Source organism: Corvus moneduloides, chromosome 28 (assembly GCF_009650955.1).
Source record: "Corvus moneduloides isolate bCorMon1 chromosome 28, bCorMon1.pri, whole genome shotgun sequence".
NCBI lineage: Eukaryota > Metazoa > Chordata > Aves > Passeriformes > Corvidae > Corvus > Corvus moneduloides.
In genome coordinates, this window is record NC_045503.1 from 5097855 (window position 1) to 5121570 (window position 23716).

Sequence of the window (23716 nt, forward strand, 5' to 3'; positions counted from 1 at the left end):
ATGGCACAGACCCTTTGTTCCCAACTGTTGTGTCAGCAGAAGTGGGAGCTGTTCAGGAAAGAGGCGCCAACTTTGGGACAGGCTGGGAGAGCTGGGGGTGCTCAGCTGGAGAGGAGAAGGCTCCAGGGAGAGCTCAGAGCCCCTTGCAGGGCCTAAAGGGGCTCCAGGAGAGCTGCAGAGGGACTGGGGACAGGGGATGGAGGGACAGGACACAAGGAATGGCTTCCCAGTGCCAGAGGGCAGGGCTGGATGGGAGATTGGGCAGGAATTGTTCCCTGTGAGGGTGGGCAGGCCCTGGCACAGGGTGCCCAGAGCAGCTGGGGCTGCCCCTGGATCCCTGGCAGTGCCCAAGGCCAGGCTGGACATTGGGGCTGGGAGCCCTGCTCTATGGAAGGTTGGGGGTGAGGTCCTGAGGCTCCAGCACATTCCACATCCAGGGATCCACAGGGAGAGGCTGTTGTGACATTTCTCCTCCTGTTCTTTATTCCCTCGTTACTGAGAAATTTCTTATTAATGGAAAAACCATTTCCATCAGCTGCACTTTACCCCACAATGCCTCTGAGCCCACCCAGGAACGGGGGGCGGGTTCTGAGGTGGATTTGGGACCTAAAAAGCCTGTGTGGTGTTCTGGTGAATTCCTAATGGATTCTATGGAGGGGAAATTAATAGGAAGCTTTGGTTAATAGATACTTCAGATAAAAGAGCGAGTGCATCTGGTCACCATGGCAACGAGAGCCAGCGGGGAGAGGAAATGTCACCGTGTCTGTGCCTTGACCTGCAGCACAAACAGCCTGAGGGCTGGCGGTTTGCACTGGGTGTTCACAGAGGGGACAGGGACAGGGACAGAGCAGTCCCAGGTTGGATATTCACAGCCCGGGGGTGCACAGACACACCCAGAGCGTTCACAGTGTTCAAATGCAACTCGTGGGGCTTTTTCTGGGTGAAAACACGGTGAACTTGTGCCCAGAGCTGTGTGTTCCCACAGAACTGGGCAGGGCTGAGGAAGAAGTTGGACTTGATGGTCCTGGAGGGCTTTTCCAGCCTCAAGGATTCCCTGATTCCTCCTGTCCCGACATGCACAGAGCTGCCCTTGCACAGCACGGACACCCTGGAGATGCTCAAGGGACCTTTGCTCCTTTTCTTCTCAAACACAAAGTCGCGGAATTGCAGAAAGTTTTGGGTTGGAGGGACCTCAAAGCCCATCCAGTGCCACCCCTGCCATGGCAGGGACACCTTCCACTGTCCCAGGCTGCTCCAAGCCCCAATGTCCAGCCTGGCCTTGGGCACTGCCAGGGATCCAGGGGCAGCCCCAGCTGCTCTGGGAATCCCATTCCACCCTCACAGGGAACAATCACCGGGCACAGACCTCACGTGGGAATTCTGCCATGGATACTCTGGCTCTGGCTCCAGGAGCAGCTGCTGCTCCGGGTGACTTTCAGAAGCTGCTGAAGGGAAAATTTGGCTCCCGCTGCCTGTTATGCAAAAGCAGTTTCTTAGCAACAAAAGTGATATTCTGTGTGAAGGCAACAGGCATCAGTGGGATAATCCACCGTAATTCCAGACAAGACCTAAAACGGGTGGATGGGCTGAATAATAATCATGACAGACAGAATGATAATAATGGAAGTAATGAGACTAAGCTTATTTCCCTGGGTAGGAGAAACCCAGCTATAAATAAAATACAATGGGAGAAACCCTGTGCCAGTTCTCTGTATAAAGATTAGAGACACTTAAACTCAACTTATGCCCTAAAAATAGGCTCTAGTGAGTAAAGAAAGCTTTGCTCATCTAAGCTGAGCTATTTATTGCTTGAGTGTTTTCCTTCACTCCGAGCAGGTACTGTCACTCAGGGACGGAGCAAGCTGGACATAATGTCCCGTGGAAGGAATTGGAGGGCATAAATCTGTGTTCGCTGGTGGGGACGAGGCTTTGCCACCTCCAAGGCAGGAAACTCGTACTTTAAAACGCATCACCACACCTGTGCAGGGCCGTGGGCTGGACTGCGTGATCCCCGTGCCTTCGTTACAGCTCAGGACATTATGATTACATAAAACCTGCAATTAAACCACGTCAGATTAATGCTGTGTAGCCGCTGTGTTTTGAAGTTCAATAACATCAAGGAATTTAAGAGAAATAAAACCGCTATGCAACGAGCAGAGACGCACCTGGACAGCGCCCGGCCCGCGCGGGGCGCGCTGGGAAGCGTAGTCCCGGCGCGGTGAGGCCCCGTCAGCGGCGCTGCCCGCAGCGGGGCGACAGGACTACACTCCCCAGGATGCCCCGCGCGGCGAGGGTGCACGTCCTTCCCGCCTCTCCCCCGTCCGCGCTGCCTTCCGGGAAACAGAGTACGCGGAGCGCAACACCGGGTGAGCAGCGCTGCGCGCGGGACTACAGCTCCCATCATCCACCGCCCGTCCCGCTCCACCCCGCGCGGCGCCATTTTGTTCCGCGGCGCAGCCTGAGATGGCGGCCGGGTCCGGGCGGTGAAGGTCCCGCCGCGCTGAGGGCAGGGGGGTCCCGCCGCCCCCCGCCCGTCCCGCGCCGCGCTGGGGCCGCGCCGCCGCTGCCGGCCCATGGCCTGGAGGCGGCTCCTGGCGCCATGGACCTGCGCACGGCCGTGTACAACGCGGCCCGCGATGGGAAGCTGAAGCTGCTGCAGAAGCTGCTGGGCAGCCGCAGCCGGGAGGAGCTGGAGGCACTGACGGCGGGGCCCGGCGGCGGGGGCGGCCCCGGGGCCGGCAGCACTCCGCTGCTGATCGCGGCCCGGCACGGGCACCTGGAGGTGGTGGAGTACCTGCTGGATCACTGCGGGGCCCGCGTGGAGGAGGGCGGCTCCGTCAGCTTCGACGGCGAGACCATCGAGGGGGCCCCGCCGCTGTGGGCGGCCTCGGCTGCGGGGCACCTGGGCGTGGTGCGGAGCCTGCTGGACCACGGCGCCTCGGTGAACCAGACCACGCTGACCAACTCCACCCCGCTGCGGGCCGCCTGCTTCGACGGGCACCTGGAGATCGTGCGGTACCTGGTGGGTGAGCGCGGGGCCGACCTGGAGGTGGCCAACCGGCACGGCCACACGTGCTTGATGATTTCCTGCTACAAAGGGCACCGGGAGATCGCCCGGTACTTGCTGGAGAAAGGGGCCGATGTGAACCGGCGCAGCGTGAAGGGAAACACGGCCCTGCACGACTGCGCCGAGTCGGGCAGCCTGGAGATCCTGCAGCTCCTGCTCCGCTCCAAGGCCCGCATGGAGAAGGACGGCTATGGCATGACGCCTCTGCTCGCTGCCAGTGTCACCGGCCACACCAACATCGTGGAGTACCTCATCCAGGGGGGGCTGCAGCAGGACGAGGCCGCGGGGGGCCAGAGTGGGACCTGTGCCTCAGGTGGGAGCCATCAGAGGGGCTGCAGTGAAGAGGGCTGTGAGGGATGTGGTGCTTCAGCTTCCAGTCAGGACGAGGTCCCGAACGTGTTCTGCACTCGAGAGGCTGCTGTGGAAGCGCTGGAGCTGCTGGGTGCCACCTTTGTAGACAAGAAACGAGACCTGTTGGGAGCCCACAAGTACTGGCGCAGGGCGATGGAGCTGCGCTGCGAGGGCGGGAAGTACCTGCCTAAGCCCGAGCCCCGGCAGCTGGTGCTGGCCTATGACTATTCCCGGGAGGTGAGCTCTCTGGAGGAGCTGGAAGCGCTGATCACGGACCCCGATGAGATGCGCATGCAGGCGCTGCTGATCCGGGAGCGCATCCTGGGCCCTTCCCACCCCGACACTTCGTACTACATCCGTTACCGCGGGGCCGTCTACGCCGACTCCGGCAACTTTGAGCGCTGCATTAACCTGTGGAAGTACGCCCTGGACATGCAGCAAGGCAACCTGGAGCCCCTCAGCCCCATGACTGCCAGCAGTTTCCTTTCCTTTGCCGAGCTTTACTCCTACGTGCTCCAAGACCGCTCCAAAGGCACTTTGGCCACCCACCTGGGCTTCTCTGACCTCATCGGGGTGCTGAGCAAAGGGGTCCGGGAGGTGGAGAGGGCCCTGGTGCACGGCAAGGACCCTGTGGCCGACTCGGCTCAGTTCACCAAGACGTTGGCCATCATCCTGCACCTGGTTTTCCTGCTGGAGAAGGTGGAATGCACCCCGGAGCAGGAGCACCAGAAGCGCCAGACCATCTACCGCCTGCTCAAGTGCAGCCCCCGCGCCAAGAACGGCTTCACCCTCCTGCACATGGCTGTGGACAAGGACACCACGACGGTGGGGCGTTACCCCGTGGGCAAATTCCCGTCGCTCCACGTGGTCAACCTGCTGCTGGAGTGCGGGGCGGACCCGGACAGCCGGGACTATGACAACAACACCCCCCTGCACGTGGCTGCCCGCAACAACTGCCCGCTGATCATGAGCGCCCTGATGGAGGCCGGGGCGCACATGGACGCCACCAACGCCTTCAAGCAGACGGCCTACGAGCTGCTGGACGAGAAGCTGCTCACCAAGAGCACCATGCAGCCCTTCAACTACATCACCCTCCAGTGCCTTGCTGCTCGCGCCCTGGACAAGCACAAGATTCCCTACAAGGGATTCATCCCTGAGGAGCTGGAAGCCTTCATTGAGCTGCACTAGGGCGTGAGAGCCGACGGTCCCCAGCTTATCCCATCCCGCTGAGGTTGTGCAGCTGGAAGGCTCGGGCTGGCTGTGCCAAGGGGCCGAGGGCTGCCGCTGTGCTGAGCTTTGTCCCCATCTGTCACCACCCAGCTGGCGTGTCAGGGCAGGGGAGGAGGAGGCTCCAGAGCTCCTGGCTGTCCCTCGTCACCTGCAGGTACCAGCTCTCTCCAGTGCACTCTGCCCACAGAAGCCCACAGCCCCTGCCCTTCCCCATCCCACCATCTTGTCCTGAGAAGGAAGAAAACAGAGATTCCCTGGGACCTGCTGCCTCTCCCGTTAGTGCTGGATTAACTCAGCGTTCAGCTTTGGAGCAGCTACACATCCCCCACGTGCTCTGTCCTTTCCCACCCCACACACCCAACAGATAGAAAGTGAATGAGGAATAAAATACCCTCCAGCTAGTCCCTTCCCCTCCCTCCCGTCAGGTTTGGGACAGCCCATGCCCAGCGTGCACGAGGGGCTCGTGCTCTGCCCAGGGATGGCACAGGGCTGGGTGTGCTGAGGATGGGGTTTGTCTCTCTCTTGGTTGGCCAAGTAGCAAATGGTGTTAAACGCCTGAGATTTCCATGATTGTGCATAAAGCTGGGATGTTTTTTCTCTTGTAGAGCCAGGCCCTATCTATGCTGCAAGACTTCTCCAATCCTGTAAGATAGAGGAAGGTCAGTTCTGGTTATACAGTTTCATCCATAGATGTAGTTTATGAATGGGGAGGAAAAACTACTTTAAGAACAAAATCCTGATGTGGTGTTCAGGCCCTTGGCTTGTCCATTCCACACCCATTCGCTCCATTCCCAGCCTGGACGTGCTTTAGCTCCAGAGGTCAGCAGGGACTGAGCTGGAAGGGTGAATGTGGATGGTTTGGGAGCCAAAACAGCAAATTCAAGGCTGAGCTCTTGCAAGCCCTTTAGGCCAGGAGGTACCTGTAGCGTGGAGGTGCTGGGACGGGGTTATGGAAGCAAGTGAGTGTCTGTGGTGGGTTTGCACCAGGGTGGGGCTGAAGGAAGAAGCAAGAAATGAAAGGTTAAGGTGCCTCCTTGTCCTTCTGAGGTTTTAGTATCACCTGCTTGGGCTCTGTTACTGCCCCATTCTGAAACTTGTGCAGTGGGTTCTTAGCAGCTGGTTTGGGCTTTTGAGTCTTCTTTTTTTTCCTTTCTTTTTTTTTTTTTTTTGTAACTTCACTGAGGATGGTGCTACTTCCAAGGTGGAATTTGAAATCTCACCTGGCTGCTGTTTGGGCAAGCTCCTTCCTTTGATGAGGATCTGCACACACCTTGTTTTTAACTCTGTAGTCTCAGGGCAGGTTTTTGCCTCCATGAGCAGAACCCTCAGTGGTGGAAAACAAAGAGTTTCCAGCAGTTTGTCCTTGTGCAGGGGATGATGGGCAGCCCCTGGCTCATTCCCTGGCCCTGAGCAGGGTGGGAAGCACAGCTGAGGGGGGAAGCAGCTGCCTCGGAGCTCTGGGAAAGGCCCCACCTGGGAGAGCAGACCCCAGCCCCACCCTCGCTCTCTGTGCTACTGAAGCTTCTCTACTTGTATTTATCAGCCTCAATAACCACGCTCTCTGCCCCTTCAAGATAATGTAGATCTGCCAGTACATTTTGCAGTGTTAACTATAACATTTATTTATAAAGCGAGGAGGTTTAACTTGAATTGAGCTGTAAAGTGCAGAGTTAGTTTAGCTGCCTTCTATTTTTTTTTTTCCTTTTGGCTGAAACCTGAACTAAACTGCAGGAATGGGATTTATTCCTTTGTGAGCTGATGAGCGCTCTTAACTTTAAATAATAAAACAAAAAATGGCTGCTAGAATGCAAGTGCCTTGGACTTCTTCCTGATAAGCCTCTATTTTCAGTTTTTTTCCTCTATTTTCAGGTTGTTTCCCAGGGATGGGACACTGTGGGTATGGAATTCCGGGGTGTTTGCAATTAACAGGCGTGATTGGTTCATTTCATGGTTACTCCTGTGAAAAACCAATCTGTGCTGCAGTGGCAAACGTTTCCCCTGGAAAAGGGTAACACTGGCACTGAAGTGACACCTCTTCTTACATGTTTTGCCTTATATTTCAATGTAAATCAAACTGTGAGAGGATCTTTGTTGGCTCAGGTATTACCTACCTTACACATGTGGGACAGTGGGCACAGCAAGCAGAAAGAGGGACACAGTGTCAGCAGTTTGTTTTCCAGCCCCAAATCCATCAGGGATGGTAAAAACAGAGAAATTACTGGTACTGGAGTTAGTTGCACACAGGAACCTGGATTCCCAAAAATGTTTGGTCTTCCCCAGGGAGGGTGGATGGATAAAATATTTGAATGTTCGTCCTGTCGTTAATTGCTCCATCTTTAACGCTTGATGCCTTGATGAATGATGGGGCCTTTGTGCTAAAAATGACATTTAAGCAGTGTCTGTAGAGCCTGGGGATGTGCTTCTCCCCCCCAGATCTTCCTCCTGTGCTGCAGGTGATCTCCAGGTGTGTGGGAGAGCAGCTGCCAGGCAGGTGCAAGGAGCCAGGTGGCCTCAGGACCGAGGCAGGGGCTGGCCAGTGCAATTCCATCTGCACCCACGGCTGCTGGCAGGAGAGAGGTGGGAAGGGAGTTACTCCATGCAGGAGCAACTCGAGCTGGGCTCTTGTGGTTGGGGAATGCAGTCGGGTGCTACAGCCTCAAGGAGGAGAATATTCTGTGTGATGGAAAAGGCTTCACTTTTTTTTTTAACACATAAATAATCTGTAATTACATAGAGGTCCCAGCAATTAAATGTTGATAGTAATTACAGGGTGGGAGAAATCACTGCATGATTTAGGGGTAATTACACCAAACAGGCCTGATTGACTGTAGGGCCAGCTCCATGTGGGGAAAACACAGAGTTGTGGGGAACAGGGCAATGTTTCGGTGATTATTTTGTTAATTATCTTGGACAGAGAGGAGTTTTTTCTCCACTGTGGTGGCTGCAGACCCTCCTATATGCCAGACACAGCTCTCCCTCCCCTTTGTGTGATCCAAGCACGCTGGATGTGGCTGTGCTGAAGTTGTTTACAAGCTGGAGCAGCTTCCAGTTGACTAATTTTGCATGATATTTATTTATAGTAGGAGAGGAGCCGGGAAAGGAGGGATGTGTGTGTGCTCCCGAGGGGAGGGACTGTCCTGCACCAACTGCAGGGCACAGGAATTGCAGTAACACAACACCTCTTAGCGGTGCTGAGGAGGAGAGAAACCAGGAAAATAAAAGGAATTAGAGCACTTGGAGGATGCCAGCTGGCTCTGGAAGGAGTAGATGAGTTAATCCATTGTCACTGGGTCCTGCAGAGTTGAAATCCAAACTGTTTGAGAGCTGGAAGCCAAGAGTTGGGGGTAGCTCAGAGTCCAAGGACTCGGTAACACCTGTCTCATACAGGGGTTGGCTGCGGGGCTCGCGTGGCTCTTGGACAAAGACTGCAGTCTGGAGTTAGGCCCTGAGAGGGGCCAGGGCCAGGCCCAGGGCCAGGATGGCCTGTTGGAGTCCTGGGCTCAGATCCTCCTGGAACCTGTTGGGACAGACATTGGGAGCCTGCTGGGGAAGCCACGGAGCACACACAGACTGCAGAAATACCTGGGGTGGGGTCACTTCCCTCTATTGATCACAGGTGGCCCTCGGCATCCACTTTAACAGGGAGTGGCTCCTCAGGAGTCTGCGAACTCTGCCCTGCTCCTGGCACAGCTGAGCTGGCTCTGGGCTCTGCTCTGGGAGGGAACAGCCGCATTTCAGTCTCTCGGTGGCTTTGGGGTGACCTCTGCTGACGATCAGGAAAATGGCTGTGCCTGGAGCGCGTGGCAGGAGGAGTGAGGGGTTGGGGGATTTGCTCCAGGTGCCCTCCTGGTGTTAAAACTCAGTAGGTACCAGCCTGGCACATCCCTTGCACAGTTCCTGCAAAATTACCCCTCCCACTCCGTATTCCTGGAGCACTACTCTGCTCAGTGCTTTTGGTTTTTCATCCCACTTTTTCCTTAAAAGCAGCTTCCCAAAACATCCCCTGCAGATTGTCCCTCAAATCATTTGGTCAGTGGCATCTCCCAGCCCTTCTACCCAACATGCAGAATAATTTTCCATATATCCTTGACTATGCCTTTTCAAATTCTACAGGAAAGAACCAGAGGAACACAAATAAATTAATTAAAATTTATTTATAAAATCTTCAAGTAGCTCCACAGAATTAGGAAAATAATTTTCTCAGTTACTTGAACATAAGCACAAAGAGAAACAGTTCCAAGAGATCTCCATGTCTTTTTTCCAACAAAAAATGAAGAATTTTCTTTTGTGCTTCAGGAAAATGGCACTCTTGATGCATAGAATAATAGTCCCAGTCCCAGCAGAATCACTCTAATCCAGGATTTGAAATTAATTGTGTCTCCAACCTCGGCTGCCCCGGGTCAGACATTGTGCCTGGTTTGCTCCTGGCTGTCCTGGGGCCCAGGTGCGGCAGTTTCCACCTGCATCATGTTGTGGTTCCCGATCTGAACCATCCGGGCGTGTTGGATGATGAGGGATGGGATCCCTCCCTGGCCTGGCACGATGTTGTAGTGGCCTGGGGGGAGCTGTGCTTGGGAAGGGGGAGGACCGCTCTGAGCAGGCAGGGCGTCCATCGGGGCAGGGGGACACCAGGGTTGGGGTGATGGCTCTGGTGGCCACGGCCGTGGCGCTGCTGGAGGCACCCAGGGAGGGGAGCCCAGGCTCAGGGCAGCCAAGTTCTGCTGGGCTTGGTACCATTCCCAACACGCCTGGAGCTTCCTTCTCTGCATCTGGTCCCACAGGGCTTTCTTCTCCCTGATCTTCTTGGGGTTAAAAGTCTTGTGCACATTCCTGGAGAAGAGAGGAGAGCTCTCGTTCAGGGTCACAAGCACACTGAGCATCGTGGGAATCCGGCTGCACTCCAGGGCATTCACCTTGGGTAAAAACGGGATGACTGAGTGTTGCTTGGAGGGGTCCAGGATGGACTGCATCAGAGCAGTGTCTGTCTGGAACTGACACAGGTTGCACGGGAAGTTCTTGGTCAGCAGGAGGATCATGAAGGCAGAGTTTTCCATGGCGTCCTGGAAGCAAGTCATGTGGCTGCGGCCGGCAATGAAGAAATCCTCACTGAGTGTGGCACCGTTGGACACCCCCAGGCTCTCCAGCAGGTTCTTGACCCGGTGGGCCTCAATCTCATCTTCACTGGCGTGCAAGACAACAAACGTGAAGAACTTGGCACCATCTGGCTCTGATGGATCCATGGGTGGGAGAGCAGGAGGGGGCCAGGCTGGAGAGGGGGATGAGCGCAGGGGAGGGGGATATAGTGCGTTGGAGTGAGATTCCTGAAGAGGAGGAAGAGTTGAGGAGAAGGAGTAAGTAGGAGGAGGAAGGGAACAGGTTGAAATAGAAGCAGGTGCAGAGTTACAAGGAATGCCTGCTGGAATGTAGGAGTCCTCTATGGACACGTGGGCAGGAGCAGTATCCACTGCACCCCTTGGGTCAGGGATACCAGTAGATAATTGCTTTTCATCCTGCTTTTCATCCTGCTTTTCATCCTGCTTTTCATCCTGCTTTTCTCTTTGTGTGTGAGGCTGTGTCAGTGTGCTGGACACGTCTCTGCTTTGGGCAGGCTCCGAGGGCAGCGGCGTCTCAGGAACGGGGAGTGTGGGGTGACAGGGACTGACCTGCAGAACCTTCTCTGGCCGGGGCCCGTGGGGAGCCGTGTCCTGCCTGGGGAGAGAGCTGGGTGTGCTGGCCCAGCTGGATTCCTGCGGGCCGTGGCTCAGTCCGTCCCCGTCGGGGTGTCCAGCACGGCTGGGCCGGGGGACAGGCTCGAGGATGGAGGGCTGGGTGTGAAAAGCAACTGTTGGTGATGCACTGATCTCCAAACAGCTGGACAGGGAGGAACTCTCCTCAGAGCACAAGGTCTGGGGGCCTGAAAGGTCTGAGTTGCCTCCGATCTGCACTGGAGAACTCCTCACCACGTAGTTGGAACTGGCTGTGCAGGGAACTCCCGCATCCTCATGGGATCTCAGCGTCCAAAAGCTGTCCCCTGAGCCCACACTGGCTGCAGAGCCCTGTTTGTCCTGTTCCTCGGCTGGGATGTTGTTGAGTGTCCCCCGCTGAGTGTCCTTGCTGGCATGGCAGGCTTTGTCCCTGGCCTCAGGACTGCACAGCTTTTCCTGTGCCAACACTGTGTACACCTGTGCCAGCAGTGCCACGGCACCTGCATCCAGCTGGGGAGGCTGCAAATCCTCCCTGTCTTCCCGCACTCCTGCAGCGCCCAGTTTGATCTGGTGGATGTACTGGGCTGCCTGGTTATCCCTCAAGGCATCCAGACAAATTCTTGCATCGGTTTCTTGCCCCAGAGTGAGCAGGACCATGGCTTGCAGTAACTTGCTGCAGGGCCCAGGGATCAAGTGCTTCAGTTTGAGTTTGAGGCTCAGCAGTTTCTCTGGTGGGGCCTGGGACAGAATGTTGAACACGTCCTCAAAGCTCGGCTGAAGCTCAGCACTCTGTGCCATCTCTCAGCTGCTGGCCCGGACCATGGACTGAAGCAGGGATGGGAAAAGCATCTTACGGCAAAGGGTTGTCTCCCTGTGGGGCTCGGGGATGCCCCGGTCGTGCTCCTCGTACCACACAAACCCTTTGGTGCTCAGGGACTCATCTCGGAACCGGCACCTCTCTGTGCTGGGAATCTGTGAGGAGAACAGAGGACAGTGTTCAGAGGGGTGATGTGGGAGCTGGGGGACGCTCCTGGAGCTGCCAGGCTCTCTCTCACACCTCCCAAATATTTTTGCATCTGTTCCGAGCTTGCAGCTGTGCCAGTGCTCTGTGCATTATTCCAACTCTGTGATTAAGCAAAGAGCACATTCTTTGTGTTAATTTCACATTAATTATAACTAGTTTAAAATAATTGATGAAATAATGATGTATTTAGGTAAATCCAAGTGTCTCCTCCAGGCAGCTTGTTCCAGAGGTCTTGCAGGCTCCTTGCAATGGCAGTTGAGGAATAAAACAGGGACAGAGGAAACCCTTTCCAGCTGATAACCTGTGTTATCAGGGAAGATTCACAGGGAAGAATTCCTTCCCAATATCCCATCTAACCCTGCCCTCTGGCAGTGGAAGCCATTCCCTGTGTCCTGTCCCTCCATCCCCTGTCCCCAGTCCCTCTCCAGCTCTCCTGGAGCCCCTTTAGGCCCTGCAAGGGGCTCTCAGGTCTCCCCAGAGCCTTCTCCAGGTGAACACCCTCAGCTCTCCCAGCCTGGCTCCAGGGCAGAGGGGCTCCAGCCCTGCAGCAGCTCCGGGGCCTCCTCTGGACTGGCTCCAGCAGCTCCACGTCCTTCTGACGTTGGGAGACTTTATATCCCCATGCACAGCTGATCCCTGACCCCCTGCACTCACCCCCGGCCTCTGATGGGATTTTAATTAAACAACAGGAGTGTCTGGAGGGGAGGAGGGGGTTCCCGGTGGGGCGCTGCTCCAGGCGCTGCCTGAGCCCGCTGCAGGAACTTTCCCTATTTAAAGGCAGCCCCAGCAAACGGCCCGAAAATAACTCTGAGCTGGGGAAAGTTTCTAACTGCAGCTTCCTGTTTTCCTCTCTCATGAAAATCCTGCAGTTGCCCAATTGCCCTCCCTCCCCAGTTGCCAGCCCTGCCCCGTGTCCCCCGATGGGCGCGGGGGTGACACGGCCGAGCCCGAGGAAGTTGAAGCGGGGGCCGGGGCGGGGGCAGCGCTCGGGGCGAGCCCAGCGCCGCGACCACGGGCCCGGGGCCCGCGGGGAGGGAGGGGAGCAGCCGAGAAGGGATGACCCGGCAAGGGAAGGGGTCGGCCTACCTGCGGCCGGTGCCTGTGCCCGGGGCAGGCGGAAGCGGCGCGGGGCGCTGGGCACGGCCGGGGCGGAGCGGGGCGGGACCGGGAGAGCGCAGCCCGCGCTCGGGAAGCGCGGCGGGACGGCCCTGGCCCGAGCGAGCCGCCTCCGACCCGCTCCAGCCAGGGCCAGCCCTGCCCCTGGCCCCGGCATGAACACCCCGAGGTGACACAGAGCGCTGGGGACAGGCGAGGCAGGGACCGGCGGGGCAGTGTTGGAATTGAGACAAGCGCTAGAAAGCCCAGGATCCAGGGGCGAGGAACAAGAATGAAACATGGACAGATGTATCTGAGCCGCAGGAGCACAGGCAGAAGTTAGGGGAACAAAATAATTAAGGCATTTTTCTGCTTAGGAAAACATGGCACCTCCTAAACATATTTTAGTTTTCCCCTCCAGCAAGAGCAGGGAACAGACGAGCTGGCCAGGGACAAGATTTGGTAAAGGCAAGGCTTCATCACAGCTCAGGTGAGGGAACACAACCCGGCAGCTTTAGATACACACAAACCCACACATCTTTAAACGCAGGTCACACTTTATTCCAATGTCTGCTCACCAGCCCTGGCACAGGGACAATACCAGGACAGAAGTTACCAAAATAAGTGACATTAGAAATTATTACAAAGTAGTGTTTTCTGGGAAAGAACCAGCACCTGGATTAAAATACCCCCTATTTTAATAACAGGATTTCCTAATCCCATGGCAGAGTAACTCCTGGGAAAAGCTGCCTGATTTAATGGCTGTGAAGTGTTTCACACATGAAGGTATGCACACACAATCCCTGAAGTCATTCACAGAACTAGGAAAGATGATTAAAGAAAACTCCACCCTGTTGAGTGTTTCTCCATGAAGGAAAAAATGTTTGGCTGATCCACAAAGAGAAATCTTTTCTTGAGAAGCAGCTCCTTGCCCCGAGCTGTGCCAGATGTGCTGCAGGGCCGAGCCCTGGAAGCACAACAGGCACAATGGAAGTTGTGTCTGGAACTTGTATTTTTAAACATGGAGAAGGCAGGAGATGGTATCAAAGGTCAAGCACAGCATCTTCTCAAGATTCCACGGCTTGGGCAAATTAAAAAATTCAGCATTAAAAGTAAGTTGAGATCACTTCTTCTCTCCCACAACTTGTTTCAGCAAGAATTAGCCACTCACAACTACAGCTGGGCTGAGTTAAAAAGCTGAAGTGCAGGTCCCATCTCCCCTTTCAGCACAGCAGTGTGATTTAAAAACAGTAAATCAAAATTCAGAATATCCCCACCTTGCTTATCAGATCTCTTTACAACTACATCTGACTGTAAATTCAGAGAGCAGAGGTACTTGTGGCACAAGTGGGTGCACAATTAAAAGATCAGTGCTGTTCTAGTCAAGGAGCCTTGGCCAAAAGAGCTGGGATTTATCAGAGATTTTCCTCTGGTGCACTGGTTTTTATTTCCTTTTTAGCCAGGGCCACCTGTGTGTCCTTCTCTGCCTTCTCCTCCAGCTTCTCTAGCACTTCACACCATTTTTCTGAGATCCTGTTGGTTCCCTTTGGTGCTTGAGGTGCCTTTGTCACCTCCTGTGATGGTGGAGCCTTTTCCAACGTGGGCAATTTTCTATCAGTCCTCATCTCTTTCTTCTTGTGCTTTTTGCTGTCCTGTGCCACCTTAGCTATGGCCCTGAAGGGCCCCACAATCCAGTTCAGAGGGGTGTTGAGAGTGACATACTCAAAGAGGACATCGAGGGACCTTCGGGCTTCTGCCACACGGTCCTGGCTCTGGGCCAGGGTAGTTCTGGAGAGGTCCCGAAAGGATACGGCCCTGGAAAAAGAGCTGTGGAGCTTGTGGATGTGTCGAGTGGCCTGACACACAGCTTCCTGGATGTTGCTGGGGAGGCCGTGGACGCTGCGTCGGAGGCTCTCGTAGGCGGGCTGGAGCTGCTGGGTGATGATCCGCAGCATCGCCAGAGTGCGCGATTCCACCTGCTGGGAGAAACACAGCTCAGTTACGGGCTCAGGGGGCCCAGCCACTCGGGGCCTGCTCAGATGCACCTTCCGCGGATACCTCTGGCTGGCAGGCAGTTCTGACTTGGTTTCCTTTGGGCTGGGTCAGGCTCCAGTCCACCCACAGCTGATGGAGCTTCTCCTGCCCCTCCAGTAGCTTCTGGCCAACATCCTGTTTCACAGATTCAATCTGATGGGAAAAATGAGAGGAAAAGGTTGTATTGCAAGCACACAAGTGCTTCCCCTCCAGGGAAGGATCCAAGGTGACGTGGAGCTAGTGTGGGACGGAGGAAGAGCTTCCAGCTGGATAGCAGGGCAGGAAAGGCTACAGACAGGAGGAAGAAGGGCAAAGCATGTTGGTACCAGTTTTATTGCCAGCTGCAGTCGTGAGAGGGTGTCCTGGGTGCGGTGCCTGATGCCCTGCAGCTTGGCCAGGGAGTGCTGGTAGGCTCGGTGCCGGACCCTGCCCGACAGGGAGCCCAGGCGCACAAAGTAACTCCGCTGCCGCTTCTGCTCCTCCACGGAGGCCACGCCAAACCCCTGCACCGTGGTGGCCAGTTTACCTGGAGGAAACAAGAACAGAGCTGCAGCTGGGCTCCACTGCCAGCTGGGAGGGGTGGAAGAGGTCGGATCACCCATTGGAAAACATGGAGGCTGAAGCTTGCTGTGAAAGCAGGAGGTTTGCAGTTGCTCAGGTGTTAAATGCAGGTTAGTCCCTGCTCGATCTTCACATAAGCAGACTTGATGGAGAGGTTGAAGCATGAACCCACGTGTTTTACTTTGAGGCTGATGGGCAAGGACCAACCAGCAAATGCTTGAACTCTGTTCCATACCATGTGGCAATTTGGTGTTGACAGCCAGCCAACTTGGTGACAAATTCAGAGCTACCTGTCTGCTGTAGAAGCTGAATCTTGCTGGGTCAGGTGCTCTCTGCTCACACGGGAACGAATTTGCCTCTACAAGCGCCAGGTAAGTATTTTCTTACCTAGTTCCTCCTCAGTCATCGGGAGGTAATGATCCACCAGATCTTCTGACATTCCCAGGACAGATTCCACACCTCCAGCCACTGCCTGGCTCACTGCCTTGGCTTTGCTTATGCTGTTGGTCACCACCGAGTTGGTCATCTCCACACCCTCCTGGAGAGCCTCCCTGCCCTGCTCCAGGGCTGTGTTGATCTTGCTGGTGATGGTGCCGTAGGCAGCATCCAGAGCTGTACTGACCGTAGAGGTGACCACAGATTTGGTCTTCTCAACGCTGTCTTGAACAGCCCCTTTGGTCAGGTCCACTGCTTCGGTCACCTTGTTGGCCACCAGGTCCTTGGCCCCCTGGGCAGCCCCCACAGCTGCAGTGATGGTGGAAGCAACAGCAGACTTGGTCCGGTCAACACTGTCCTCCACCATGTGCTTGGTGACATCCACGGCCTCTGTCACCTTGTTGGCCACCAGCTCCTTGGCCCCCTGGGCAGCCTCCACAGCATTGACAATTGTAGAAGCAACTGCAGACTTGGTCAGGTCAACACTGTCTTCTACGATGTGCTTACTGAGGTCCACTGCCTTGGTCACCTTGTCTGTCACCAGCTCCTTGGCCCCCTGGGCAGCCTCCACAGCATTGACAATCGTGGAAGCAACTGCAGACTTGGTCAGGTCAACACTGTCCTCCACCATGTGCTTGGTGACATCCACAGCTTTGGTGACCTTGTCCACAGCATCTGTCACCTTGTTGGCCACCAGGTCCTTGGCCCCCTGGGCAGCCCCTACAGCTGCAGTGATGGTGGAAGTCACAGCAGACTTGGTCCTGTCAACGCTGTCCTCCACAAGGTGCTTACTGAGGTCCACAGCCTCTGTCACCTTGTTGGTCACCAGCTCCTTGGCCCCTTGAGCAGCCTCCACAGCACTGACAATCGTAGAGGCAACAGCAGACTTGGTCCTGTCAACACTGTCCTCCACCATGTGCTTGGTGACATCCACGGCCTCTGTCACCTTGTTGGTCACCAGCTCCTTGGCACCCTGGGCAGCCTCCACAGCACTGCTGACAGTGGAGGTGACCACAGACCTGGTCAGCTTGACACTGTCCCCAACAACATTTTTAGTGAGGTCCACAGCTTCAGTGACTTTATCAGCCATTGCTTCCCTGGCCTCACAGGCGGCGTCCATGGCAGATGTGACCTTGGTGGACACCAGCTGTTTGGTGTCTGAGATTACCTGCACAAGGGAGAGGCAGAGAAAGATTTTTTTTTTTTTTCCCAAAAATATGTTTTCCCTCCCTGAGAAAGCTTTTCCACTTGGGTTAGTTGTGCTTGCAGTCTGGGGGAGGGCTGGGGAAGTGAGCACACCTATATTGACATGGATGTGTTCACTCCCACATGCTGAGGGCACCTCTCCAGCTTTCCCTGCTGCTGAGCTTTATTTATTTCCCCATATTCTTCTGTACCCATAACAGTTCCATCAAGCCATGGCTTCCCCAGGAAAAGCCTTTCCTTACCTTATCTGCTGGCTGCTGCAGGAAGGGCAAGTTCTCCTCCAGCTGATCCAGACCTTTACAGGCATATTCATTCACAAGGGCAACTGGAAGAGACAACAGGTACCAGTTTATTCTTCCATGTGGGGATGGGTTTTTGACCCTACAATGGCCAGTTCAGGACACACTCATGAAAACAAGCCCCCAAAAATTAAATCACCATTCTGGGGTGGGATGTGTGTGGGTTTCTTGTTAAAAGTGAACAAACCCTAAATTTGGCAGGTTCAAATAGTCTCCATTTTGCCTTCCCAGCTTTCTAACTGTAGACTTTAATCCAACTGCAGTGTAGCACCTGCCCTTGGTGGGTAGGGCAATGGGTTTAAAGGGTTGAAAAGTGTTGGGATAACCAGGCTGAGCTCTATCCCAGACTGACACTGCTACTACCAGTTGGGATTGTCAGAATTCGGAGTGAGAGAGAGCAAGCAGGGAGTTATTACTTAGTAACCTAAAGAAATCAAACTCTGTTTCTCCTGGAAACAGTTTAATTCCCCAGAAGTTCAGTGTTGGGAGCTGCCAAGTGGGAGGCTCAGGGCTAGAGCAGAAGGTGCTGTGGGAGGTGGGATCACCCTACAGGCACAGGAACCTCCCTCCCCGCCTGTCCCTCTGTCCCAGGGGTCCCTCCAGCCCTGCACTTACTCTGTGGCTCGAGCTGGCTCAGGATGGGCTGTGCCCCTCCGACCACGCTGCCCACGGCCACGGCAGCCACGGTCTCAGCCACACTGCAGACACCGCTGAGGCAGGGGTGGGACTCCTTGGTGTGGTTGTAGGCAGAGGAGACCAGGTTGAAGGCAGAATTGAGCAAGGGCAGGCTGGTGACTCGATTGACAGCACTCTAAACCCAGGAGAAACAGAGACATTAGAGCCCAGCCTGAGCTGGTGGGTGAACACAGCCGTGTGTCTTTCCAGAAATGTCCCACCAAATCCATCTCCTCAGCCTTCTTAAACTCAGAGTTGAGGAGACTCATCCAAAGGCCACCACCAAATGAACAAGCCAGGATTAAAAAATTTGACCTCTGGGCTCCTGAATTCTGAGTCACACTGGTTTCAGCACCAAACCAGATGTGGAAGTAGGACCTGTAACAGCTCATGTTTCAGAACTACTGGCATCGCTTGACCAGCCCTAACATGGTCTCTTGAGCGAAACAATTACCTTCTGTACTGAGGGGGTTTTGATTTGGCCACAGCTTCATTGGGCTAATCTTTCTGTCCCCCAGCCTGGTTTTGGGGTGCTGGCAGAGGTTTATCAGCACACATCAGCAGATGATTTAACTGCTCTGTGTTGCCCTGGCACCTACCACTGTCTGCTGCTCCTCAGCCTTCAGCAGGTCTGGGGTTGGGGTCTTTCCTGAGGCCATGCTGAATTCAGCTGCAGCTGGAAGAAAAACAAGAGTATCACAGCATGAGCACAGCTTCATTTCCTCCAAAGAAATAAAATCCTGCCAAAAAAGGGGAAAAGCAGAGGGCAGCAAAGCTGGGATCCATCATTCAGCTGCTCCAGGGAAGGTTCAGGCTAGAAATAGGTGGGAACTATTTTATCTGTCTTGTGTTTTCTCTGTGGGGTGGGATGACTTTGGCTGGACACCAGGTACCCACCAAAACCACTCCATCGCTCCCCTCCTCAGCTGGACAAGGGAGAGAAAATATAACAATAAAACCAGTTTGGGAAGGACATGAAAGTCCTGTGGAGTTTTCCCTGGAGGATGAGCCAGGTTTCCCAGCTGCAGCACTCTATGGCTACCTGGAGACTTGCCTTCTCATCCTACTGACCAGCAAGGCAGGAAATCTCACTTCCTGTGAAACCAAGGCTCAGAGACATTCTCATGACATAATGGGATTGAAGAAGCATAAAATGTTGCAATATTTTGAATGTGTGTTGGCTCCCCCAGCGTAGATCTCGGGCGGTATCTGGACACTCCAGTATTGGTGATAAATCCAGGATTACTCTGAGCCTTAGTCAGGCACAGCAGAGATTTCAGCACATTTGTTCTTCAGGACAGAGTCTGCTTTTCTCTCCTGTGCCAGTTAGTTGCTATTCTTAGATTTGCCATGACATTTTCCAATGGAAAACCCTCAAACCAAAATTCCTCCCAAAGTGGATTTCTAAGCCACACACTGCTCCAGGCTCACTGGCAGACTCTCCCCAAAAAAACCTTGCCATCTGAGTTGTGGCAGAGCCCATTGTCTCGTTTCTTGTGTTCTTTGCCTCGTGCAAAGTTTTTATTTTGCTGAGAAACAGGAACAGAGAGATGGGGAAAAGTAGTGAAACCAGCATTTGTGAGCCCTGGACTGGTTACCAAGAGGTAACTTGGTAAAACACCGAATATTGCTGCATTAACCACTGAATTAGTGAGAATTCAGTGAGATTTGAGCAGGGCAGGGATGCTGAGTGCTATGTGCCTATAGCAAAAGCTGTCACACAAGCTGTCACCTCCTCCAGCCTCTCCAGTGAGAAGCTGGGAGCCAGCACTCCTCTGGGAGCCCTCCCCAGTTTATCTGCACAGCAAAAACACCAATGGATCCTCACCAGGCTGGAAGAAGTTGTAAAAACCTGCTCCAAACAAAGCAAGGCTGAATATAAAATCCAAGTCCCAAAGTCCACAGGGTTTGCTGTCAGTGCCTGTCCCTCTTGCTCTGCCTTAGGGCAGGTTTGTCATTGCTTTGGAGCCAAGCAGGGCTGACTTCGGGGCAAAGCACAGCTCTTTCAACACCATCACAAACAACCCCTCTGCTCAGTTATTTTACTTCTGGACAGGTGGAAAAAGCTCAAGCTGTGGAGTTTGACACTGTGGTGGCCTTGGTGTCAGGGCCAGCACAGAGACACTGCAGCAAAAGGAAGAGGGGAGGATTCTTGTTAGCATAATTCAGGAGTAACTCCTTGGCTGATGTAAAAACAGGTGTAAGGTTAGAATCAGCCTCTGAAGGACAGGGATCCCATGCTAATAATGGATGCAGCTGTGCCAGGGACAACCCTTCAGCACAGTCATGTTGGAGCAAGGTTTGTTCTCCGCTGTGTGGGAGAAATCCACATGTTGCAACGCCAGGATTTGCAGTGTGGGCAAATCTCCACAGCATGGTTTTATTTTCTCTTTCCCTGCAAAAGTGCTGAGCAGCCTTTGTTTTACTTCAGAGATGCAGGAAAGCCCAGTGCTTGGCAACTCTGGGGCAGGTAGTTCCGAATGCTTTGGAGAAGCCACAGCCAAGCCAGGATTGTTGGGAGTGGAAGTTCCAGTGGGCAGAGGAACAGAAACAGCACCACTTTGTTTTGGTTGTGGTTTGCATTGTATGAAAGTGATAATCAGATGATTTCACACCATTGCTACATCCAAATATTAGGTCACTGCTGAGAAAGCTCTTGAAACAGGTGGTTTCAGAATGATGAAACTTCAGTGCTCTTTTCTAGCATCAGGGTCAGGAGATTTTCTGGGATCAGGAGCTGAACTCCTGATCATTGCCCAGTTGGAGTCAGTGGAAGAACAAGGGCTGGCACCAAACAGCAGGACCGTGGCACCAAACCCACCCAGCTGCTCCCTTTTCCCTGCCCCATCCCACACTGGCCTGGCAGAAGAGCAAGGAACTTCCCTGCTCCTCCCTGATTTCTGTCACTGGCAGTGACCAGTTCACACAAGCTGGTTCTTTAACTCCCCTTGGTTGGAAGGTTTCCCTGTGGAAAGCAGCTCAGCTCCATGAGAACAGGGTGCTGGTGTGTGGTCCTGTAGGTTCTTCGTGTTCAGGAAGCTTCTCCCCCTTCCAAAGGGCTTTTACCTTGGGAGGCAGACTGAGCCACAGCCAGCATGGCTGGTTCAGTAGCTTAACTGGCAATTCCTTAATGACCATTGAGGAGAACAAAGCTAAATTTAGTGCTTTAGATGTGAGCAGGGAGGGCTAATCAGGGCAGAGGAATTCAATTGTAGTTAAAGCACCTATTTACATTCTTGTCGAGATTTGCCACTGATACCCGGTTCCCAAAAATGCAGAACTGTGTCACAGGATGTCTGTGGGGAATGGGCTGCAAATGCTCTGAGGACAGAATTAGTTTTAGGAGGAAGATCAAATGATTCCCAGCTTTGACCTTAGGACAGTAGTTTGAGGAGGGCTGGCAGAGGTGCTTGTCTCACCTTTCTGGATAAACCAGCAGCACTAGAAAACCTCAAGGATCAAAGCCACGCTTGTGGATGGATGCAGGGCTTCCCCCACACGCTTCCAGCAGAAATTAAACACCACAACCAGTGGCCGCCCCATGGTCAGTAACTGCTTGGAACAGAGGTATCTTAGGAAAGAGGAGAGGAAGGTTTAACTAGAACAGCTTCTCAGTACATCCCATTTACCAATCTTTCTATGAGTACAGAGCTCTTGGTTTCAGCTAGAAGCTGTAACTTGCAGAGCAAGCAGCTCAACACATTTCCATCCGGAATTTTCAGCAGAACCAGCTTCAGAAATTGAAATCCTTCCCAGCCATGCTGAGCTCCAGGTAGTCATGACCACATTTAAAGCCTTGTTAGTCTTGAGAAATGCTAATCCAGTTGGCCAAAGCTCCCTCCAGGAGCTGGCAGGGCCCTGCAGGGACAGGGTGCTCCTGAGCTAGAGGTCCCTTGTCACTCAGTTCTCATGTCTCCACCAAAGGATCATGAGAAACAGCCCCAGGCAGGGCTGGCAGCGCTGTCACAGGAAGGGAATGCCCGGCTGGTCACCTGCATCACCTGTGCCCAGGATGTCACCTGCATCACCTGTGCCTGGCGCACCCGGGGTGTCCCCACCATCCACACACAGCACTGGGCTGTGCACATGAAGGTGACTGGGGGGACTCACCTCCTGTGGACCCCCCCAGTCGGGATCCTCAGCAGACAAGAAGCAAAAAAGAGCTTTTAAACCCCAGACTGTTCAATCACAGATCAGAGAGCCATGGAGTTACCAAGGACTCACCTCAAAGCTAGGAAACAGCCTTTAGGGAAGGATTTGAATCCCACAGTGGTTTGGGTTGGAAAGGACCCTAAAGATCACCTCATTCCAAGCCTCTCAGCTGTTACCCAAGGCAGACACACCACGACACCAGAAAATGTCACCTTTGGCCTCAGAAAGCAAAGACGCCCCCCGCCCAAGCACAGAGAAAGCAAGGACACAGCACCCAGCTCCTGCTCACCCCGTGGCACACAGCTCCCACAGCGGGGACCTCTGAGCCACAACTCCTGCAGCCAAGGGCTGTGGGATGGAGCCGGGTCCATCCCAACCTCTGCCCTGGCGAGGGCTGCAAGGAGCCCCCAGGAGAGCAGGGGGGAACCCTGGGGAGTCACCCCAAGCCCCCAGACAAGTCACAGACCCCCCCCAGCTCCCTCACCTTGCCCTCCCCGGCAGCCCAGCCTTACCTGCCTGCTCCGCGCCCGGCACCGGCGAGACGGGGAGCGCGGGGCGTTGTCCCGGTTAAATACCCCGGGGCCGATTGGCAGCTGCGGGGTTGGTGGAACCCGGGCGCTGCGGGGCCGGCCTGGCCAACCGGGAGCGGGAGGGGCGGAGGGCAGCGGGGTGGGGCCGCAGGTGAGGGTCCCCTCGGGGCCCTGGTGGGTGTTGGGAGCTGCTGTTTGTCCCCCCCAGGAGGGAAGGACCTGGCGGGGTGTCCCTGGGGATCTCCAGAGGGTGTCCATTCCCCGGTGCTTTGGCCTTGGGGTCATGGAATCCCCTGAGTTGGGAGGGGCCCGCAGGGATCGTCGGTCCAACCCCTGGCCCTGCAGACACCCCAGCAATCCCCCCTGTGCATCCCGGGAGCTGTTCCTGCAAACACGGGGGCAAAGAGCTGCTCGTGGAAGTCAAGCACTGGAGCTGCTTGGGAAGAGGTGCTGGGACAGGAGCTGAGCCCCTGTTTGTCCCCCAGCTGAGGGGACAGAGGCTGCCCTTGCGCTGCTCCTTGCAGGGCGTCACAGATATTATTAGGAAGTCCCAGGGAAGCAGGACGTGGAGTTTGTGGTGTGAAACATCATCATCATCCTGATGTTTTTTTGGCAAAGCTCCCCCTCCCCACACCAGGACTGCTGTGCCTCCCCGAGGAGTCAGACCTGCTCCCACCTCAGCCCGTGCCTGCCCTCAGCAAACAAACACCTGATGGTGAAACCTTCTGCTTCTCCTGTTTGCTGGGATTTCAGGGTAGGAGTTGATTTATATTTTTATCCTTGCAGAGGCCCCAGCAATGCAGGACTCCAGGGAGCTCAGGGCTCTTTAACAGCTATAACAAATACTGAAAACTCTAGTTAATGCTTTTCTTTTCCATTTGTGCCTTTTCATCTTCAGCTCTCAAAAACTGGTTTGAAAACATCAATTAAGCTTCCTGTTGTCTGTTTTCAAGATCAGCGGGGGAGGAAACTGAGGCACAGGTAAAAATTATCTGGAGTCTTCTAATGCTATTAAAGTGATTGAGTCACCTTGTTTTGGGGTACTAGATGCAGGAGACCTTGGCTCTGTTTCTGTATTGCCATTCAGGCAGGGGGGTGCCAATGGTTTTTGAAAAATGTGTTGTTAAGCTGACAAAAATGTGGACAATTGTCACTCCTCATCTTTGGGGTTGGAAGGAATCCCCATCCTGAGGCTGACTTAGCTGGGAGTGTTGGCTGGAAAGGCCTCTGGAGCTCAGGTACTCCTGGAGAGCTGGGATCTGGCTGAGACTTGAAACCTCCCAGGGATGGAGATCTCACACAGCCTTTCTGGCTGTTGGATCCACTGGATCTGGGTATTGCATTAATGTCCC

The 23716-nt window shown here is 54.5% G+C and overlaps 3 protein-coding genes across 5 annotated transcripts; 1 reads left to right on the forward strand and 2 right to left on the reverse strand.

Moving 5' to 3' along the window:
• The first annotated feature begins 2514 nt into the window (after positions 1 to 2514).
• FEM1A (fem-1 homolog A) lies at positions 2515 to 6454 on the forward strand. The gene has a single exon (XM_032092417.1). The coding sequence runs from the start codon at positions 2600 to 2602 to the stop codon at positions 4604 to 4606; it is 2007 nt and encodes a 668-aa protein (XP_031948308.1). The 5' UTR covers positions 2515 to 2599; the 3' UTR covers positions 4607 to 6454.
• A 2329-nt stretch (positions 6455 to 8783) lies between these two features.
• On the reverse strand, positions 8784 to 12555 carry TICAM1 (toll like receptor adaptor molecule 1). Its single transcript, XM_032092418.1, has 2 exons — positions 12464 to 12555; positions 8784 to 11325 (listed from the first exon to the last, which is right to left on the reverse strand). The coding sequence occupies exon 2, from the start codon at positions 11149 to 11151 to the stop codon at positions 9049 to 9051; it is 2103 nt and encodes a 700-aa protein (XP_031948309.1). The 5' UTR covers positions 11152 to 11325; positions 12464 to 12555; the 3' UTR covers positions 8784 to 9048.
• Positions 12556 to 13009: 454 nt separating this feature from the next.
• LOC116435821 (perilipin-3-like) lies at positions 13010 to 22427 on the reverse strand. 3 transcript variants are annotated; one of them, XM_032092415.1, is made up of 8 exons: positions 22347 to 22427; positions 18282 to 18358; positions 17623 to 17818; positions 16951 to 17033; positions 15455 to 16670; positions 14833 to 15032; positions 14531 to 14659; positions 13010 to 14448 (listed from the first exon to the last, which is right to left on the reverse strand). In XM_032092415.1, the coding sequence occupies exons 2-8, from the start codon at positions 18339 to 18341 to the stop codon at positions 13888 to 13890; spliced, it is 2445 nt and encodes an 814-aa protein (XP_031948306.1). In that variant the 5' UTR covers positions 18342 to 18358; positions 22347 to 22427; the 3' UTR covers positions 13010 to 13887. The 3 variants fall into 3 exon arrangements, with proteins under 3 accessions (XP_031948306.1, XP_031948305.1, XP_031948307.1); XM_032092414.1 differs by having other exon boundaries at positions 13010 to 14451; XM_032092416.1 differs by lacking the exons at positions 17623 to 17818; positions 22347 to 22427 and having other exon boundaries at positions 13010 to 14451; positions 18282 to 18349.
• Between the last annotated feature and the right edge of the window lie 1289 nt (positions 22428 to 23716).

Coding starts and splice junctions, on each gene's coding strand:
- FEM1A (XM_032092417.1), top strand. CDS start 2,600: ATGGACCTGCGCACGGCCGTGTACAACGCGGCCCGCGATGGGAAGCTG.
- TICAM1 (XM_032092418.1), bottom strand. CDS start 11,151: ATGGCACAGAGTGCTGAGCTTCAGCCGAGCTTTGAGGACGTGTTCAAC.
- LOC116435821 (XM_032092414.1), bottom strand. CDS start 18,341: ATGGCCTCAGGAAAGACCCCAACCCCAGACCTGCTGAAGGCTGAGGAG. Junction 17,034..17,622: donor GAGCCAGCTCGAGCCACAGA/GTAAGTGCAGGG, acceptor TGTCTCTTCCAG/TTGCCCTTGTGAATGAATAT. Junction 16,671..16,950: donor TGCAGCAGCCAGCAGATAAG/GTAAGGAAAGGC, acceptor TCCCTTGTGCAG/GTAATCTCAGACACCAAACA.